At 33.9% G+C, this 20,322-nt stretch overlaps 1 protein-coding gene and 1 non-coding gene across 2 annotated transcripts in view; both read right to left on the bottom strand.

Moving 5' to 3' along the window:
• Positions 1–20,322, bottom strand: part of Wdr64 (WD repeat domain 64) — a 135,580-nt gene that overhangs the window by 14,836 nt on the left and 100,422 nt on the right. Inside the window, exons 16-22 of the mRNA XM_046432506.2 lie at positions 14,122–14,252; positions 10,787–10,888; positions 9,674–9,743; positions 8,506–8,542; positions 7,238–7,374; positions 5,876–5,981; positions 2,584–2,642 (exon numbers count right to left, since the gene is read on the bottom strand). Coding sequence (XP_046288462.1) covers positions 2,584–2,642; positions 5,876–5,981; positions 7,238–7,374; positions 8,506–8,542; positions 9,674–9,743; positions 10,787–10,888; positions 14,122–14,252 — 642 coding nt within the window. The remainder of the gene's footprint in view (positions 1–2,583; positions 2,643–5,875; positions 5,982–7,237; positions 7,375–8,505; positions 8,543–9,673; positions 9,744–10,786; positions 10,889–14,121; positions 14,253–20,322) is intronic.
• LOC124085047 (U6 spliceosomal RNA) lies at positions 10,949–11,055 on the bottom strand. The gene has a single exon (XR_006849322.1). It is a non-coding gene; the product is annotated as a U6 spliceosomal RNA (small nuclear RNA).

Raw genomic sequence — 20,322 nt, 5'->3', positions numbered from 1 at the left:
CCAACATTAGCAATTTATTAAGTGCAAATACCCCTGGAAGAGGAAGTATTTTATGTCTTCAGCAACTGATCATGGAATTGAAGATTCACAGTTCTTTTAGCTGATGGGCAATAGATGACTACATGAAAGAATTGCCTTGGGAGAGGGCATGGGGGAGAATGGCAGAGAATATTATCAGGAACGAGATGACACAGAGCTGGTAGGGGAAGGTCAAAGGTAAGTCTGGAATAAAGAATTTTGTTTGCAAAGTCCATCCAGAGAAAGCACTGGCTACTTTGTTCTTCATTTGGAGTGTGTGGTAGGAGGTATATACTACACAGGATTAACAAAAAGAATGGGCCTACCACATTCTCTTTTAGAAACATTCATGAGGCTTCATTGGTGTGTCCCTTCAGGTTTATCCTCAAGTCTGGAGCCCCTGATGAGCCTCAAGACATTCCTAAATTATGTGAACTAGAATTATTAACTAGGGGGCTTGCTCTGCAATAATACACTTTTTTGAATATGTCCCTATCACTGATGAACCCACAGTAAGACCATACTGCTTCCACAGTTCTGGTAGTTTAGAGTTCTCCTATGAGCCTCCTATTCATTTAGACTTTAACAAGGGTTAGGGACAATTCTTCCTAAATTTCATGACCTACTGATTCAATTTTCTCGGGCTTTTCTTAGAGAAATAGGGTAAAATCTGCATTCTTCTACTTCACATTGTTTCAAAGCTGTCCATGAATATCTCGTCATTCAAGATTTCTTTCTCTAAATGCCATCTAAGGCAAGTGTTTCTCAAACATGGACCATAGATATAGTAAGACAGACATTTGACTTTACAGTGCAGTAAACATGTGCATATTCATGTATCTGAAACAATTTTCACAGAAGGATTCTTAGCCTATGTAAAATATATACTAATATTGTCTATGCTATTGCTTTGCATTCCATTTTCTTCCATTTTTACAAAACTAATGGTTGCAACTCATTAAGTTTATTTCAGTGACCCCTTAATGGATTATAACCTGCAATTAGAAAGCAGAACTGTCTTTTCCTGAAGTGCGTGTATATAACCATATGTATGTAGGAGAGACCTGACTATCCCATCTTTTAGAATTTCCGTATTCCACAGAGCTTCTTTTTAATAGTAATATTAGGAATAAGCAATATTAACCTGTGATTTATAGATTTTTTTGTTACAGTTGTAACCTATAGCTGGATCTGGCTTATTTCACACATTGGTATATGTTTGTCTATGTAATGATGAGACATTTTATAACCAAGTTCTGTTGTATATTTACAAATAGGCTTCCATATACAAACTGGATAATCACATTATCCAAGAACAGAAAAGGCTGAAATGAGATTGAACATGGTAGAATTTAAAATATTATCAAAATAAATTATTTTCTTCTAATTGGTGATAATGTTTTGAACTCATACAATATTGATAATTATTACTTGTAGGAGAAAACAAGTAGAAAGTCTTTTGCTATAAATGATTCAAGTACATAATTTGATTTTGTTTAGTTTATAGCCTGATTTGATTATAAGCAATCTGTGGTTATTGTAAATGAAACTTGGTATTTCATAAGATACTTGAACCTTATTGATTGTCATTTGGTAGCACTAAATGTTTCAGGTGGAAGGATCATTGAACTAGTGAACAAGAACCCTGTTCCTGGCCCTGACTTCATCATTAACTGCCAGTGTGATCTCAGGAAATCATTCTGATTTACCTTCTGCAAGGTGGAGAACATCAAACTAAAGCAGAATATTCAAACTTCATAAAAACTACACTGGATTTTTTAAGCAAAAGGAAAACCTCATTGATCAAGTGGATTAATATTTTAAAGAATAACCATTCTAAGACACTCTGCAAGGAACCAATCACATTCAGTACATCTATGTATTGCTATGTAGGATTAAAAAAATAAAACAGTGCTTATTTAAGCTAATATTTAGCTTTTGGATTTGAAGTATTAACTTAAAGATAAATAAGACTCTGCTAAAAACAGTTCTTCCTTAGTGCAATTTAGTTAATTTTGGTTCTTTACCTATAATATATGTACTATATTAGATATTTACATTCACACAAAAAGTGCATACTTAAGTTTTATAAAATAAGAATGGGACATTTACATCACTTTAAATCTAAAATAAATTAAAATCTTCTTGAATTAGAAGAAGATTTACATTAGAGAATAGGAAAATTTTCTTGAAAATAATGGTTCTGTATTAGGCTTGCAAGGAAATATTATGGAATATCTTACAAGGTCAATAACCTGACTGGGGATGAGTAGATGATCTATGAACCTTTTTAAACTCTGATTTTATACATAGATCCTTACAAATAAGTCAAAACATGAGGAAGATGTAAAGTGACCAGTGGCTGGCTTACTCAACCTCCCAACCCCCACTCATTCATCCCTCTTATCACCAGCAGTTCTTTGTCATCTAGCTTAAATTGCAATAGTATATGTGCCTTAAAAGTAGGGAGTCTTGCAGTTCTATCTCTTTTGGAGTCTTACCCAGAGAAAAGCTCAATAAATATGTGCCAATTCATTTATGAGAGTGGAAAACTAAATTTCATACCTTTTCATCATGAGGTGGGTCCAGGAAGGAACTAATACTGCAAAGGATAACATGTCCTTCTGTATAAAATTTAAACATTGGAATCCTTAATCAGATACCACATTATCTAAATAAATACTATGCAGAAAGTCAAATCATTTTGACGTAGGCATTTATATTGGTAAATAAAAGGGAATCTGAGAAACCGAATAGGAAAAAAAATTTTTACTTAAGTTTTTCTATGACGCTATTATTTGGTTTCTGAATTAGTATGCCTCAATAAAGTTGTTTTATCTACTCAAATTTTTTTCTAGAGATCAAAGTAGATGATGATAGAATGAATATACCACTACTGAATTGAGTCCAAACAGTTACAGAGATATTTATCCTGTAATCCAAATGAAGTGGTATAATGTTATTTGAAAGTGAACATGGATTAATTGTAAATATACATTGTAAATTCTATGGCAACTACCATACATATTTAAGAAAAAGAAATATAATTGATAATCTCAGAAAGGAAAGAAAATGAAATTACACAAAATGCTCAATTAAAACCACAAAAGTCAGAAAATGAGTGGCAGACAGACACAAAGATAGAAACAAAGAACAGACTGAAAACAGTGACAAATATAGTAGGTATTAATCCAACTTAAAATGTAAATAGTCTAAGTACACCAATTAAATGGCAGAAGTTGTCCACAAAAAACACACGTTAAATATAGACACAGATTAAAAGAGATGGAGAGAGACGTATTGTAGTAACACTAACCAAAAGAAAGAAGGAATAGATATTTCAGACTGAGCAGACTTCAGAGCAATGGAAATTATCAGGGAGAAAAACTTTATTTAATTAAAAGAACCCCTGAAAACTCAACAATAAGGAAATGAACAATCCAATTTAAAAATGGGCAAAAGATCCGAACGGAAACCTCACAAAGCATATTAAAAGATGATCTAGAGAATACGTCATTAGGTAAATGAAAATTAAAACAACAATGAGATGCCACTACACATCCATTAAAATGGCCCAAATTCAGAACACAGAAAATAGCATGTGCTGGTGAGGATGTGGAATAGCAGGAACTGTCTTTCATTGCTGGTAGGAATGAATAATGGTAGGGCCAGAGTTTGTCAGTTTCTAATTTGCTGCTTTAACTGAAAAGACGTTGTTTCATTCTAATTTTCACAAACTGATTAACCATTTTAAAAACTTAAAGGTAAACACTAGAAAAATTAAAGATTGCTTAACATATGAATCTGCATTAATGCACACATAATCTTTCAAAGCACAGAAAAAATGATAACAAAGGAAATTTAGGATTAATTCAAAAGACAGAAGAAGAGAAATAAAAAGGAAGAATAAAAAATATATTATTAGATGGAAGAATTAAGAGCAACTATATTAATATTAACTTATATAAAAAAGCCCCTTATTGAGAACCAATAGCCATATTCTTCTCTAATGTATGTCACTACTCCGTTTTGCAATAAAGATTAATGCAGTGAAGAAACTTTTTAGTTTACCATCCCATTTATTGATTCTTGATTGTACTTCTTGCACTTTAGGAGTCTTGTTGAGGAAGTCAGTTCCTAAGCTGTCAAGACAGAGAATTGAGCCTACTTTTTCTTCTAGTAAATGCAGGGTTTCTGGTTTAGTACCTAGGTCCTTGATCCACTTTGAGTTGTATATTGGGAAGGGTGAGAGATAGGGGTTCAATTTCATTCTACTAAATATGGATTTCCAGTTTTCCCAGCATCATTTGTTAAAGAGGCTATCTTTTCTCCAATGTATATTTATGATGCCTTTGTCTAGGATGAGGCAACTGTATTTACGTGGGTGTGTCTCTGTGTCTTCTGTTCTCTTGGTCTTTTTTTTTTCCCAATCCCATGCCAGGTTTGTTACTATAGCTCTGATAAGAACTCAAAATATACCAAAAAAAAAAAAAAAGCCCACACACACACACAAAAACAAAAACAAAAACCCCCAAAATAACCAAAATACACCAAGAAAACAAAATACACCAAAACAAACAAACAAAAACAAATGGGCAAAAGAACTGACCAGGCACTTCACGGAAGAAGAAATACAAATGGTGAAAAAATATATAAAAAAATTGTCCAACATCTCTAGCAATTAGAGAAATGCAAATTAAAACTACACTGAAATTCCATCTCACTCCAGTCAGAATGGAAATTATAAAGAATACAAGTAACAATAAATGTTGGTGAGGATGTGAGGAGAAAGATACTCTCAGAATACATTGCTGGTAAGACTGCAAAATGGTGCAACCACTATGGAAAGCAGAATGGAGACTCCTTACAAAAGTTGGAATGGAACCACCATTTGACCCAGTTATCCCTCACTGCTTGGTCTATACTCAAAGGACTTAACATCAGCATACTACAATGATGCAACCACATCAATGTTTATAGCAGTTCAATTCACAATAGCTAAGCTAAGCTATGGAACCAACCGATGTGTCCTTCATCAGATGAACGGATAAAGAAATTGTGGTATATATACACAATGAAATAATACTCAGCCATAAAGAAGAATGAAATTATGGCATTTGCTGGTAAATGGATGGAAATGGAGACTATCATGCTAAGTGAAATAAGCCAATCCCAAAAAATCAAATGCTGAATGTTCTCTCTGATATGTGGATGCTAACACACTACAAGACAAGGTTGGAGGGGGAAAAATAGAAGTCCATTGGATCAGACAAAGGGAAATGAAGGGAAGAGAGTGGAGAAGGGAATAGGAAGGACTGTAGAATTAATCTGACATAACTTTTCTAGCCTTGTATTTGAATACATGACCAGGGTAACTCTGCATCATGTACAACCACAAGAACAGGATCCTAATTAGAATAAGTTATACTCCATGTACATATAATATGCCAAAATACATCCCATTGTCATGTATAACTAAAAAGAACAACAATAACAACAAAGAACACACACAAACACACACAAAGAAGATTAATACAACATAAATCTTCAATTTTAGAAGGTAAAATTTTACATTATTCCCAATAAAGTAAGGTAAAGTGATTGGTAGCCATATACCCCTTTTATAGGTGGAAGAAATAGAATGGCTTGCTTGAAGAATTAGGAAAAAAATTGGTTCTCCTGACATTTGTTTATTTTTCCATTTCTTCAACATGCTATTCATAACTTTCTCATGCTTGAGCATACCTGTTAGACTTTTTTTTTTTTTTATCTCACTAAACATCACACATTTTTCCTGTAGTCACTTTGGTGAATGATTGCTAAGATATCTGTGGCTGATATAAAAGTAATGACTTACCCACATTTCCAGCTAATAGAACCCTGGAACATGAATCAGCATACAGCGATGTCAGAGAAATGGCTGAATGTTTTGTGAAAGGGAGTATGTCTTTCAGTAGTTTCCCCTGAATAAAGGATAATGAAAGTAAGGTTGTTATAAATTCTACAAATAAATTTTAATAAATTGAATTTCTCTCTATGTAATACATCTCTTCATCTCTAGTACTTAAACATGATTCTCTTCTTCTTTTAATAAAATAGTTTGAAACTATCCACAAGGACTTAGTTCTTTGAAATTAAATACTCTAAAGTTATAGACAACTATTAATTATGTATGTAGACTCTGATTATTATAGACTGCCTCTAAATTTGGGGTTTCCTATGATTCTTCATCCTGTTCCTCAGATAGTATTTTCAGTTACATAGTCACTTAAATGTTAATTTTAGGTTGAAGTGTATCTCCACTGGTTTTCACATAAATACTTGCCATTTCAGAAATATCTATTTTTTCAATATTGATGCAAGATAAGGGATTGTGAGAGATTCAGATTCACACAGATTGTTTTTCAGTGCTTAGTATAAACCAGCTCTGGGAAGGACTTTTACACATGTTAACTTGCTTTGGGAATAAACATCTAAGCTTGAAAACAAAAAGTTTGAATCAGTTCTTTATTTCCTGAGACTTGACTTAAATATAATCTTTCTCATGTTTCTCTCACTCTCTCATTCTTGAGCATACCTCTTAGACTTTTTATAGATCTGAGATGACCTATTTTTTTAGGGAAAAAAAAGGTCATCTCAGATATATTTTGTATTTTCACTAATAAGCTAGAATCCACGAACAGACTTGGAGTTGATCTAGGAGGCAGCCATCTTGTTCTGTTGTTGGATTCCCCCCATGTGTCACATAACACTTTTGCTACTTCCTGAGTGTCCCTAAAGCAAAGAACCTTATTACCACAGTGGGTTTATTCCCTCGCCTCTCTCAGGGATTCACTACCCTGATCCTCAGACTGCTAAAGATCCTTTGTTAATCTGTTGTCTTCCTAATGCCTCTTAATTTGCCCTCTTAATTTGAAATGCCCACCCTCAACTCCAATAATTTAAAATCTTTTGGTGAATAAAAATTATTATTTTTTATAATAATAAAAGAAAGAGTGAAATATTAATAGTTTTGATGATTTGGTCTCTTGAATTACAAAACTGGCTTATTGTAAAGTTCAAATAATATGATCATAGCAGGCTATGAAAACATCCAGTTGGCTAGAAGGATGAAAAACATTAGAGTTGGATGCCATATGGAAGAAGACTAAGATTTATTTAATTATTTTATTTATCTTTCCCATTTTTCCTATTTCCAGGAAACACTAAGCTCCATTACCTCCATAGTCCATAAGCGGAGGTGTCCATCCTCATGAGCAGTAACAAGGATAGGAGGCTGAACTTGTGTTAAATTGGCAGATCCAGGTTGGTTTTTGTCCACTGACAGTTGCTCTCTCTCCACATTTGTTTTCTCACCTATTGAAGAAATTAATGAGCTATAAATGGTATTTGCAATACTTGGAATTCTACATTTTATGAAATGTAAAGAGGAAGCAGGAAAATAGCAAAATATCACATTCTCTTCCCCAGAATTTTTCCTTCCTTCCTTCCTTTCTTTCTTTTTTTTAATTCAAGAGAACAACACAGGGCAGGGAATAAAAAAGTGTTAAAAAATAAAATCCTTACACTAAGGGAAATATGCCAGACTTTGAAAATCAAGGGTTGAATGTTTCCCCTCATACATGGAAGCAAGAGCAAAGTAAGGAAGGGAAAGGAGGTAACATTTCATAAGGATAGAGGGAAGATCTGTGGAGTAGGAGAAAGAAATCAAGGGGGAGGGAGGAGGGATGGGAAAGGGGAGAAAATGCAGAATGCATTTAACAGAATTATGCTATTTACATATATATTACAGTGAATTATATATATGTATATATATATCACTTAAAAATAAGTAAATATATAAAAGAAAAACCAGTAGAGTAGGAGGAGGAGAGATGGGGGAGGGAATGAGGAAAGGAAATGTTCTGGGGACCAAAATGGAGCAAATTAAATTCCATTCATGTATGATTTTGTCAAAATAAGCCCAACTATTATGCATAGCTATAATTCAATAATAAAAACATTTTTAAAAATAAAAAAAATGGAATCCTGGATCACTGAAAAACTTTAAAAGGTTTATATTTTTTATCCTATAGCAAAAGCCTCTATTTACCGTATGTGCCAACTAGTGTAAATCCTAACACATCCAGAATGGCTTATGTAGAGGTTTGAGGAAAATGGGCTGGAGATTAAGAAGCTCAGTAATGTTTTAGATGTTTTTAAAACCTAGAATTTGTATTTTAAAAGGCATTATCATAACAAATTCTACCTGTTGGGCTACCAAATCCCACAGCATCTCAACATTTGAGCACAATATTCATTAAGAGTATTCTGTCAGGTAAAGTCCCTGCTACAAAGCAGTAGCCAGGGCTGGGGATGTGGCTCAGTGGTAGAGCACTTGCCTAGCATGGGGGAGGCTCTAGGTTCAATCTGAAACACAGCAAAAACTTAAAAAAATAAAAGAAAAGAAGGTACTGTTTTATTAAGAAGAAGAGAAGGGACACTGACCTTTCAACTCACCATCGTGTATGCTTTGCTTGCTTCCCTGAATGAGGAGAGAAGAGCAAGATAAAATATTTCTTGACATTGTAAGGAAATAAGACACAATAGATGAGCAGATTTATTTCCTTAAGCATTAATTTTAAAATTAGTTCTTTGAAAAACTGTATTGCAGAGATTTTCATGTTCATAAATAGGGAATCCATAACCCAACATTTCCTAGTGGGTTCAGGAGTAGCATAATAATGAGAATCATTAAACACACAAAACATGCCATGCCCAGTTCTTGGTATACATTATCTCTAATTCTATTGACAGCCAAATAGTTTAATCTTTATTATTCTCTTTTTACTGATGAACAAACAGAAACTCAGATCATGTGATGTGACATCTCTACAGCTATCCAGTTACTAACTGGAGGACTTGGATTCATGTACAAGTCTTGCTTTTATATCTATCTGAATAAATTTATTCTTTCACCATGCCAGCTATTTTAAAATAATTTATGCTGCGAAAACTTTCCTTTGTACAAAATCCTAATTGGAAATACAATGTATAAACCAAGTGTGGTGGTGCATGCCTGTCATCCCAGTGACTCTGGAGGCTGAGGCAGGAGGATTACAAGTTTGATGCCAGCCTTAGCAACTTAGAGAGGCCCTAAGCATTTAGTGAGACCCTGTCTCAAAATGAAAAATAAAATAAGGGCTGAGGATGTGGCTCAGTGGTCAAATGCTCCTGGGTTCAATCCCCAAAACCAAAATAAATAAATAAACAAAATATAATGTGTAAAAATATATACATTGAAATTAAAAACCACTACATTACATTATGTTATCATTATATCATGTAATCTCTTCTTCCTGTAAATTGTAATACTTTTTAGCAAATGAGATACTCTAAAATTAATTTGTTATTTTATGAATGCAAAAGTAATATCACTTAACTTACTTTGTTAATGGTTATATATTGATTATTTGCAGATGGAAAAGCTTTGAAAAAAATTTAAAATTGAAAATGGTGTAGATATTATTATGAAAAACATACTTTTGACATATACACATCAAATTTTTCCACCTTTACTTTCCTTTAAAGGAAGGAAGGACTCAGATGCTCAACATCCTATTTTTGAGCCAACACCAAGTAGAACAAGAAGATACCCTCTCTACTTGTGGCTTACCTTGCTACTCTGTGGACCCTTGCTAGACTCACACTGGGATGAAGAGCATATGGAATCCTGGCTTGATTTCCTATAATGGAAGGAAGGAAACCCAAGGATGAAAAGATACTATATCATACTCCAAGAGTATCTTCTGCTTAACTTTCCATTGATTGCTTCTTGTATCAGCTGTGGATACCAGGCCCTTCAATTATGAAATTTTGTGTGACAGACATTCAGTAGTGTGGTGGAGACTCCTGGGGAGCTTTTAGCAGCTAAGGTGTATTGCTGCCTGGGTCTGGAAAAAACAAGTCTGATCTGTCCTACTACTAAAGCTGGATTTACTCCCAGAGGCTTTGACACTGAAATGGCTGGGGATGGGGTGGTTTTGGGTAGGGTCTGACAAGCCTGGCTAACTTCTTGCACTATAATGGTCAGTGCTGGCTTGATTCTGTCTCTGCAGTGGTTTGCTAGCATGGACCGAAAAGTGGCTTAGGGTGCTGGTGCTGGTGCAAATGAACACAGTGGAAGTCTTTGAAATATTGTCCAAATTGTTTTGATGAAATTTCAAGCCAAGAGGTAGGTAAGGTATTGTATTCTGGCTCACCAGTGGGTGACCTCAAACTAACATAGAAACTTTTTATTTCTTCTCTGGAGATGTGTTTAACATTGTTTATTGCCCCCAAACCAGAATTCTCAAGCCAATATACTTTCTCTTAAATACTTATAAAACAAGTCTTTGTTCTTTCAGAAATGGATGGAGATTGCTCAGTGATATTGAATTGAACGTGAAACCTGCAGTTTGATCTTCCATCCCTGCCTGGAAAGTTCTAACTTTAGCTTTACATCGGTGGTGACAGTGTTAGATGTTGGCTCACAGTGTGGCTGAATGATGTAAAGGAGGCTGTGAAGTTGATATGGTGAGGGGACCATACAGCACATTAGGTCCCTGAGGACCACTCTAACTGCATAAAGACAGTGACAGGAAAAAAAAGCATTGAAGCTGAGAAGTCAACTCAACTTATGTCTTCCTCCAGTTGTCCCCTTCTTTAATACTAGAATGAAGAGAACTCTTTTTTAATGTCATCAACATAAGTCCCAGATAATACTACTTGATCCATAAATACTAATTACCTTGCACATTCAGGAGTACGAAAGAGGAACAGTATGTCATTAATCCTAAAGCGCTTGGGATCCAAGTCAGGGTCCACATTGAAACAACCTTCAGGTCGATACCTGAAAATCAGCATGCATTTACATGATAAATTTCTCAAAGTAGATAACTTGTATTATTTTTTTAATATGGAATGCTTCATGAATTTGCATGTCATCCTTGAGCAGTGGCCCTGCTAATCTTCTCTGTATCGTTTCAATTTTAGTATATGTGCTGCCGAAGCAACCACAATAACTTATATTATTTGTACCATATTTCCCATGCAAATATGACCAACTCCCAAAATGTTGATGACTTTGAATATAAAGAAAATCCAGGGGCTAGGGTTGTGGCTCAGAGGTAGAGTGCTCTCCTAGCAAGGCCCTGGGTTCGATCCTCAGCACCATATAAAAATAAATAAATAAAATAAAGGTATTATTAAAAAAAGAAAATCCAGAAATTTTAGGGTTTGAATGTTTTCTTTAATAAGGTTCTGCATAACCATATTATCCCTTAATAGTTTAAAAGTCTTAATTCAGTTAATTGGACTGGTTCTCCTAACTATAGGTCAGAGTGTCAGTTTGTATAATCCTGTGGTGGAAACTACTGGAAGTATCATACTGTTTAAATAATAGAATTATACTCTCTGAATAAGTGGAGTGACAAATTGGAATTAAAAGAGCTTACAATTTAGTGGAGAAGAATAGGCATTTTAGAGATTACATTGCTCCTGTTTTTCAAGTCCCCTGATGCTCCAGATTGTAAGGAATGATACACCATCCTAGGTAGTGGCCTGAGTGAGACCAGAGCAACTGTGCCTAACTGCCTGAAAATCAGCATGCTTGGTTCCAAAAGTAACACTTTTAATTCCTTATAGCAAATAGGCCCTTTAGCAAAATCCCCTTTTCCAGAAATGACTTCTGCTAATTTGAGCCAGTGAGGGAGTAGGATCTGAGATGTCCTTCAAAGGCCATATGTTAAAGGTTTGGTCCTTGGCTTGATGCTATTGGGAGCTGGTGGAAATTTGACTAGGTAAGGCCTAATGAGAATTTTCTGGTCAGTGGGGCATGCCCTTGAAGGGCCAGTGGGATCCCACTCCTTCCTGGCCTTCATTTTTGCTTCCTTGCCAGAAGATGGTTTTGCTTCAAGCAAAATGGCCAAATGATCATAAACTGAAACCTCTGTGAGCCCAAATAAAACTTTTCTCTTACTGACTATGTCAAGTATTTGTTAAAGTAAGGGAAAACTGACTAAGAGAGATGAAGTAACCAAGTTCAAAAAATAAAGGATTTGGGCTTGATGACTTGTTGGGCTCGAAATTCTTAGGTATTTCTGCTTTGCAGATAAGCTGAATACATTAAATACATTAAAATCATTCTTAAGCTGAAATACATTAAAATTATCAAAAACAATATTGAAGCCCGATGTAGTAGTACATGTCTGTAATTCCAGCAGCTTGGGAGGCTGAGGCAGGAGGATCACAAGTTCAAAGCCAGCCTCAGCAATTTAGCAAGGCCCTAAGCAACTCATTGAGACCATCTCTAAATAAGACATAAAAAGGGTTAGAGACATGGCTCAGTGGTTAAGTGCCCCTGGGCTCAATCCCTGGCACCAAAAAAAAAATGAATTTGGGCCTCCCCAAAACATGGATTTGGGAGCAGAGAGAGAGAAGGCTTATTTCTCCTGAGAATATTCTTAATTTAAAGGAAGAGAGGTCTTAGGCAAAGTTTAAGGTAGAAGAAGAAATGGCCTTCACCATGAATATGGAAACTATTTTCAATTTAAAAGCAAATTACCTTAATTATATGTTTTGAAAAATACTCCAGTGGTTCTCTATCAATTGTTTTTCTATAATTATCAGCCTATTAGAAAGGGACGCCATATAGAAACCACAAAAATGAGTTGCTTTTCTCTCTGATTGGGTGTTGGAATTGCATGCATCTCTTGACAAAATACCAGGTACGCCAACAAAGAGGATCTCTACCTTTAAATTGAGAATGTTCTCAGGAGAATTGCCCACCCTTTCATCTGTGGCATCCATACTGGTCTTCTAAGTCTTATCTACTTTCCCTTCTTGGCAATAAGTCACTTACAGTGCAATAAATATATTAATTTAAAAAAAGGTGAGGCAGTGTGCCATGCACATAGATACAGATATCAAATGAGAGTCTGCAAGAAAAGCTCCAGGGCAAGGTTGAAGAGAAGGACCGGAAGGACCAGAGGATGGCAGAAATTGTAGGGACGGTCCAGGAGAACATGGACTGAGGTGCAGAGTGTAGGGTCTGAACCTCAAATATTGACTATTGCAATTAAAGCTTCAAAAGAGAATAAATCCAGAGTCCCAATGAGAATTGTTTTCCTTTCAAAAGTTGTCTAAAAGCAATGATTCAAACTTGGACAGAAAAAGAGCATTAAGTCCAGATAGGCCAGTACTATGTAAGGTACTGTAGAGAGGCAGAGATTGCTTGTGAATTTTCCTCTTCTGCCTCATCTGTTCCAGCTTTCTTTTCTCCTATCCTTCATACATCTTCCCTTCCCTAAGGAATTAGATAATCTTTATATTTTAATTTAATCATTAAAATTCTTGGCCATCTTGTACCTTTAAATAAAATCTTACAAACCCCTTTGACATAGAGTGTCCACACATGGTCCTTGTAAGAGTCCTAATTGGACAACTGGGGAATTATTATTTACAATCCATCTGAACAGATAATACAATATACATTGGCTTCTTTATAACCAATGGCAAAAAAATTTAGATATGAATGGCAGAGGAAGATTTTGGTCATAATATAGAGCATCTCAATCTAAGTGCTTTCGATTAAAAATTACACCTGACACATTAGCCTTTGCTAGCACCATTCCATAATAAATTGGATGTGTTGGGGTGCTGAATGAGACATAAAAGCCCTAGGACACCTCTCACCATTTGACTTTGGAAATCACCAGTTGACAACTAGACATGTGTTTGAAATTCTGGAGATATTTGTGTTTGAAGTTATTATGTATTTTAAGTATTTGTCAAAGTGACAAGTTTGGACAAGATCACACATGAAAAGATCATATAGGCATGTGAGGAGAGTATAGGTCAAAGTTTTTAGAATATAGATACTTAAGGTTTACTGTGTATATATCATTCTAGAATTCGAATGTAAGGAACATAGTCTTTTCATGACCATAAACTCCAGGAAAGCCTCCCTTAAGAGTCATCCCCACTTTTATCCATTATGTTTTGTTTTGTTAAGCATTGTCAGTTATTTTGACTATTATTATTCAGTAAACCTTTTATATTATTTAAGGCAAAAATACAACTTACACTTCTTTGACAGTAGATGCTACAAAATTCCATAGGATGATTATACCATTTAAGGCTCCAGTAACTATCAAATTATATCCTTCTCTTTGTAATAAATCCATGCAGCTCACCTCAGTATTGATAGCAGGATTCTAAAGAAAGAAGAAAAATGGCCTCATAGTTAAGAATACAATATCTAACTGTAGTATGAATGTCGTGTGAACAAGTTGTAATTGTCATCAAGTTAAAACAAAATGTCTTCTTAAAACTGTTTAAGTAAAATCTAATGAAATTTAGTAAAATCTAATCTAAAGTTCGACGTTCAATCTGAAATTTTTAAATTGAAAAACTCATTAAAACAACAAAAATATGCTCTCCTTCATGCTGGTTCCTTTCTCTCAGCCTTGATTTATTCTTCTTTACCAAACATTAGATTACCTTTCTACCTTTCTCTTCTCTTCAAACTTGTTGAAAGAATACTCTGCACTAGCTATTTTTCACCGACTGACCTTTCTTTCGATCAGCAACCCTAATTGGCTTCTGTTCCATATCATTGTGTGGCCCTTTTTATTTACCATTATTTCCATTTCTATGTGATACTTTTCAATTATCTTGTCTTGAGTATTTGTTGGGCATCTTATGTTCATAGACTATGAAGTCAAACAGGTGATTGGAGAAATGCATAATAATGTAAAGTATTCAGATGAAGTATTGATTACCACATAATTTTAAAGCATTCTATTAGAGGCATGCATAATACTTGATGGTTAAGGGAATATTGGGACCCTGGCCCCTTCCTCTCTCTTTTACTTCCTGCCACGAGGTGAGCAGTTTCCTTCTCCAAGTGCTTCCATCATGATATTCTGTCTTATCACAGGCCCGAAAGCAATAGTGCCAAGCAACGATGAACTGAAACCTCTCAAATCATGAGTCAAAAATAAACCCTCCTCCTTGAAGTTGATTTTCCCAGGTACTTTATCACAGCAATGAGAAGCTGACTAATACAGCTTGTGTCTCTTTGGTCCTTCTTTTTCTGTTTTCTTCTTGGTATCCTCTTAGTCTGCCAACTTTTAAAATGTCAATACCATTAAGGTTTACCTCCAATACATCCAACTCTTTCTGGGCAATCTTATTACCTTATGTTTGAATCATTTATCACCATGTTAATGACCTACAAGCTTCAGGTTTGAATATTTAATCACCAATTTGAACCTTTACAGATATCTCAAAGTTAATACATCTAAGTTATTGCCTGATTTAAGCATGTTCCTGGCGCTGTCCGTGAGTCCTCTCCCAATTATTTGGCATTCATCATTAATTAACTGATGGCCAATTCTGCTACTTTATTGACTAAATATTTTTGGAAACCTTCCCTTTCTCATTATGCTATCATGATCTTGTAACTTTCAAGTCAAACAATAGCCTATTGCCTGAATTTTTGTAGTTTAATTGTCATTCAAATCTGCCACCTAAGCAGCATCAAATGTGAGCAATCCACAACACAATGCGATCCTGCCATTTCCCACATACAATTCTTTAGTGGCTTTTCATCTCTTAAAAGATATTCAAGCATTTTACCATCATGAGCACCATCCAGTCCATATCCACTTTTTTTTTTAAATCTTCATCTTCTACCTCTCCAGTCTTCCTTCAGCCACACTGAGATATTTGTAGTTATCTTTCTCTGACTGAGCAATATTGAACCTCCATAAATTGATCATGTTATCTACTTCACTTGGGATTCACTCTATCTTTTCACATCCCTTTAGAAACCCCTATCTGGGCCAAGCTAACTCCCAATAATTCTTTATATCTAACTTGGCAATTATCTTCTTCAGGAGCTCCCCTCTCACCACAGCCCTCCAAGTTCTCTGCTGTACTCCGATAACCCAGGTACTATATCTCATTAATCTTGACATTTCCAGTGTTAAGAGATCAACATGCTACATGGTAAGTGCTCAGTAAAAACTGATTTCTAAGTGAAAGAGTTTTTTGGAAAGAATTTCCACATAGACTCCAATTTTTTCCCAGGTGACTTTTGCATTTTCCCTAAAGAGTAATTTTAAAATACACTGCACAAAGGAGGTACTATAATGTTAATTTGATAAATACCCAAAGTAAGAATTCAAAATCAGAGATACTGACACTTGCATAAAATCCTAGAAGGTACTTCCATTGTACTTCAATAATTTATTATATAATTTATAAAATACTTTTTTCAAGGTAATTGTTTTCATTACCTATGCAATTACTTGCCATCTCCTTTGGTTCTGACTTATTGTACATTGATCTTCATTGTGTTCTTATTAGCTATAAACAATGTCTCATACATCAATTACATATGATTGAACCTAGTGTTTCCAGTGATCCACAGCATTGGAAGAAGAAGTAGGATAAAATTACTTTATGTGGAGGCACATTTTGTTCTATTTTTTGCACACATTTTTTGATAATGTTATTATGATCTAGGCACTATATGTATTAATTTCAAAGACGTTTTAGATAACAAAACCTAGTTATTTAAATGAGCGATGACTGGAATTCAAATTGCACTGCTATACTGACATTTGTTTCATTATGAATAAAAATCATATCTCTTTGTCATATAATAGTTTCAGTTCTATAAAACAAGATATATTATTCTCTCTTAAATTATGTTACAGTTTATTCACTAATGGTAGCAGGGAAAACTTATGATTACCATAATTTTCTTCTTTTATAGCATGCAGTTTTTATTGACTGACCATTTATCCCTGTAAAAGCTGAAAAGTATGAGTGGCTTCAGTTAATATTAAATAAATGAGGCTAATGAATATTCTCATTTTAAAAAAATCAATTTGTTTAATTTTTATTCTTTTTCTATCTTCCCCACATTTTTATTGGTGCATTATAGATGCACAGAATGATGGGATTTGGTGTTACATATTTGTACATGTGCACAATATAACAATATAATTTGGCCAATATTGCTCCCCAGCATTTCTCCCCTCTGGTCTAAATTTTTATAGAAACAAAGGGACAGTTTCCTTGCTTCTCCATCCATCAACCTCCAGCATCTGCCCTGGACACTTCATAGCTCAGGTATGCACATATGCATCTGCCTGGTTGAGGAGATACAAGCACCTCATAAAATCTCTTTCTAAAGGGGTTTTAAGAAGTTGTCAAATTCAATACATTCATCCACTTCTGAGATATTTTGAAATGAATTTGAACTTTAGTTAGCAGTTATAAACCTTTTCTTGATCACAACACTTCAAAAATCTTTTTAAAAGTTAAGGTGGAATTTTACTCACCATAAAAAGGGAAGAGTTACTGATACATGCAGTGATACAGGCATACCTCAAAAACATTATGCTAAATGAAAGAAACCTTACATATAAACTATAGGATTATACTTATGTTGCATTTGGAAAAACAGATTTATGGTGAAAAAAATTGGAGCAGTGGTTTCCTCTGGGTGAGAGGCAGATGCTGAGTAGGCAGGGACATGGAAGAGCTTTATGGGATAGTGGTAATGTTCTTTATCTTGATAGGGATTTGGGTTGTACGTATTTCTCTTTAAACTCATTGAATAGATGCTTAAATTTTGTGCATTTTCTCTTATGTAAATTTCACTAAAAACAAACCTAAATAGTGAACTCCAGCTAATGATGCACATGCCAAAGTGTTTAGGGGTGATATCTACCTTTGCCTTCATCTTTTCTTCAAAATATATTTTTAAAATAAGGTGGCCTGAAGGAATCATAAATATTGTAAAATTTTAATGGTTAAATTTAAGTGAAATGATATAGAGGTGTTCACTGAAATAATTTTATATTTGAAAATTTTTGTATTAAAATGTTGGGAGAAAATAGCTATGAACCTTGCACTCCTGAGAAAAGAATTTGCATACAATTTCACAGGCTTTTTAGACTCCAGAAGTCTACCCATGGCCAGGGAGCCCCTGAATCCCAGGGTAAGGATTCTGGTTCTATAACTTGAAGGTCTATCATTAAGTACATGTTAGGATAAACATGTTTTTCCCCCTGGGTTAGGGAAAATAAGACTGGTTCCTTTCATTATGCTTACAATTTTGGAATTTAGACTATCTTGAAAAAAAAATAGTCCAATAATATTATTTTCTTATTTATATTTTAAAACAGCATTGAAAAGGGCAACAACAAAACAAGGCCTTTATAATTAACCATATGATGCCATCAAAGCAGGATGAGAAGTTTAAAAGGAATGAAACTTTTGAAAAGAATAAAGTTCTATCAACATTGAAAAAAATCTAGATGAAAATATATGGTATAAAAATAATAATTGGCAAAAAAAAGTGAATTACCATTTCATGATCTTTTGATATGGTCCCAAACTTACTTCCTATTAAAATCCAGAAGAATTTAAAAGACCTTGCGATTTTTATTTTTTTATTGACTTTTTAACAAAATAAATGACAGCAGAATGGATTACAATTATTATTTCACATATACAGCACAATTTTTCATATCTCTGTTTGTATATAAAGTATGTTGACAACTATTTGTGTTCTTCATACATGTCATTTGGATAGTCATGTCTCACATTCCACCCTCCTTGCTAACCCCCTGTCCCCTGTCTTTCCCTCCTACCCCTCTATCCTATCTAGAATTCATCTATTCCTTCCATGACCTTGCTACTTTTAGAAAGATTAGTTTAAATAGGTAGATAAACAGATGATATAAATGATAGAAATGATAGACTGAGAGACAGACAGGATTCTATAGTGAAGAACACTTACAAATTGTATCTTAAGTACTTCCTGATACCAGAAACTCATCTTTACCTAGCTTCCTAAAAGTTGGTATTGCCTTGGCAAAAATGATCATACACAAAACATTCACACTAATAAGAAACTGGAAAGACACTTGGAACTTACATTGCAAAGGACTAGTATCCATAATATATATCCCTAATGATTTATACATGGGATAATACACATACATACAAAAACATGTCATATATAATTTCTAGTAAATGAAAAGCTTTTACTACATCAGAAGAAAAGGAGCAATCTAGGTAGAAAAATGGGCAGAAGATATGAACAATTGGTCCACACGTGTGTGTGTGTGTGTGTGTGCGCGCGCGCGCGCATGTTGTTGCCATTTTTAATGCTGTTTTAAATTATAAATAAGGAAAGAATATCATCAGACTATTATATATATATGTATATATATATAATTTATTCACTATATACAAAATAAGTGCATGTAAAATATAACAAGTTATAATTTTTTTCATGTTATATTTCATGCTATATGCATTTTACCATAATTTTTTTTAAAAAAACAAAGACCAAGATTCCTAGAGTTTATAATAATCTCCAAAATAAAATAATACTAAATAAAATAAACTAATAAACTAAAATAACAAAGGAATGATTTTATATATATATATAATCATATTCTACTATGGTTATTCTATTATGGTTATTCTATTATTTTCCTAATAAAGGATGATAGAGAACCAAGTATGGATAAATATTTGGTTATATTAAAAAATAACATTAGAGACATAAGTTAAAACAAAAATTAAAAATAAAGAGCTAACAATATAGGTTAGGGAGGGAGTAGGGTGGAAGGACACAAGTAGAAGTTAGATCAGACCTTGTTTTTTATCTTGTAATACAAGTTGTTTCATAGATTTGATTTTGGAACTATTTAAATGTTTTACATAATAATAAGAAAAGTTAATTTTAAAAAGCAACTTGGGTGTCTGAAGAAGGAGTACTGCAAGTTGAGGTCAGCTTCAGCAATTTACCAAGAACCTTAACAACTTAGCAAGGTCCCAAAATCCTGTTTCAAATTTTAAAACAAGTTAAATAAAAAGAATTGAGGATATAACCGAGTGACAGAGTGCCCCTGGGTTCAATCTTCAATACTGAAAAAATAAAGCAATACATAAAAAAAAAAACGAAAAAAGTAAATTTAACTGTTTGCAGTGTTGGTGGCACAAGGAATCCTTTCAAATAATTTTAAAACACAGTACATTCCAAATTATATCTACCCTAAGGACAAAAAGAACTCAAAAAAAGGAAGATCTTAAATTGTTCAATCTATCCTATTTCTAATAATTTTATTGCTTTTCTAAAACTAAAATATAACACAAAATACAATAACAATAAAATATTATATAAAAAGCATTATATAGTATATAAGGTTTGGTAAATAAACAATAGGATAAAGCAAATATTTAATTATATGA

Source organism: Marmota monax, unplaced genomic scaffold, assembly GCF_021218885.2.
Source record: "Marmota monax isolate L192 unplaced genomic scaffold, Marmota_monax_Labrador192_F-V1.1 WCK01_AAM20220418_F8-fsc00090, whole genome shotgun sequence".
NCBI classification, from domain to species: Eukaryota; Metazoa; Chordata; class Mammalia; order Rodentia; family Sciuridae; genus Marmota; species Marmota monax.
Note: the sequence above shows the minus strand (reverse complement) of the source record. Positions and strands in the feature narration are given on the sequence as shown.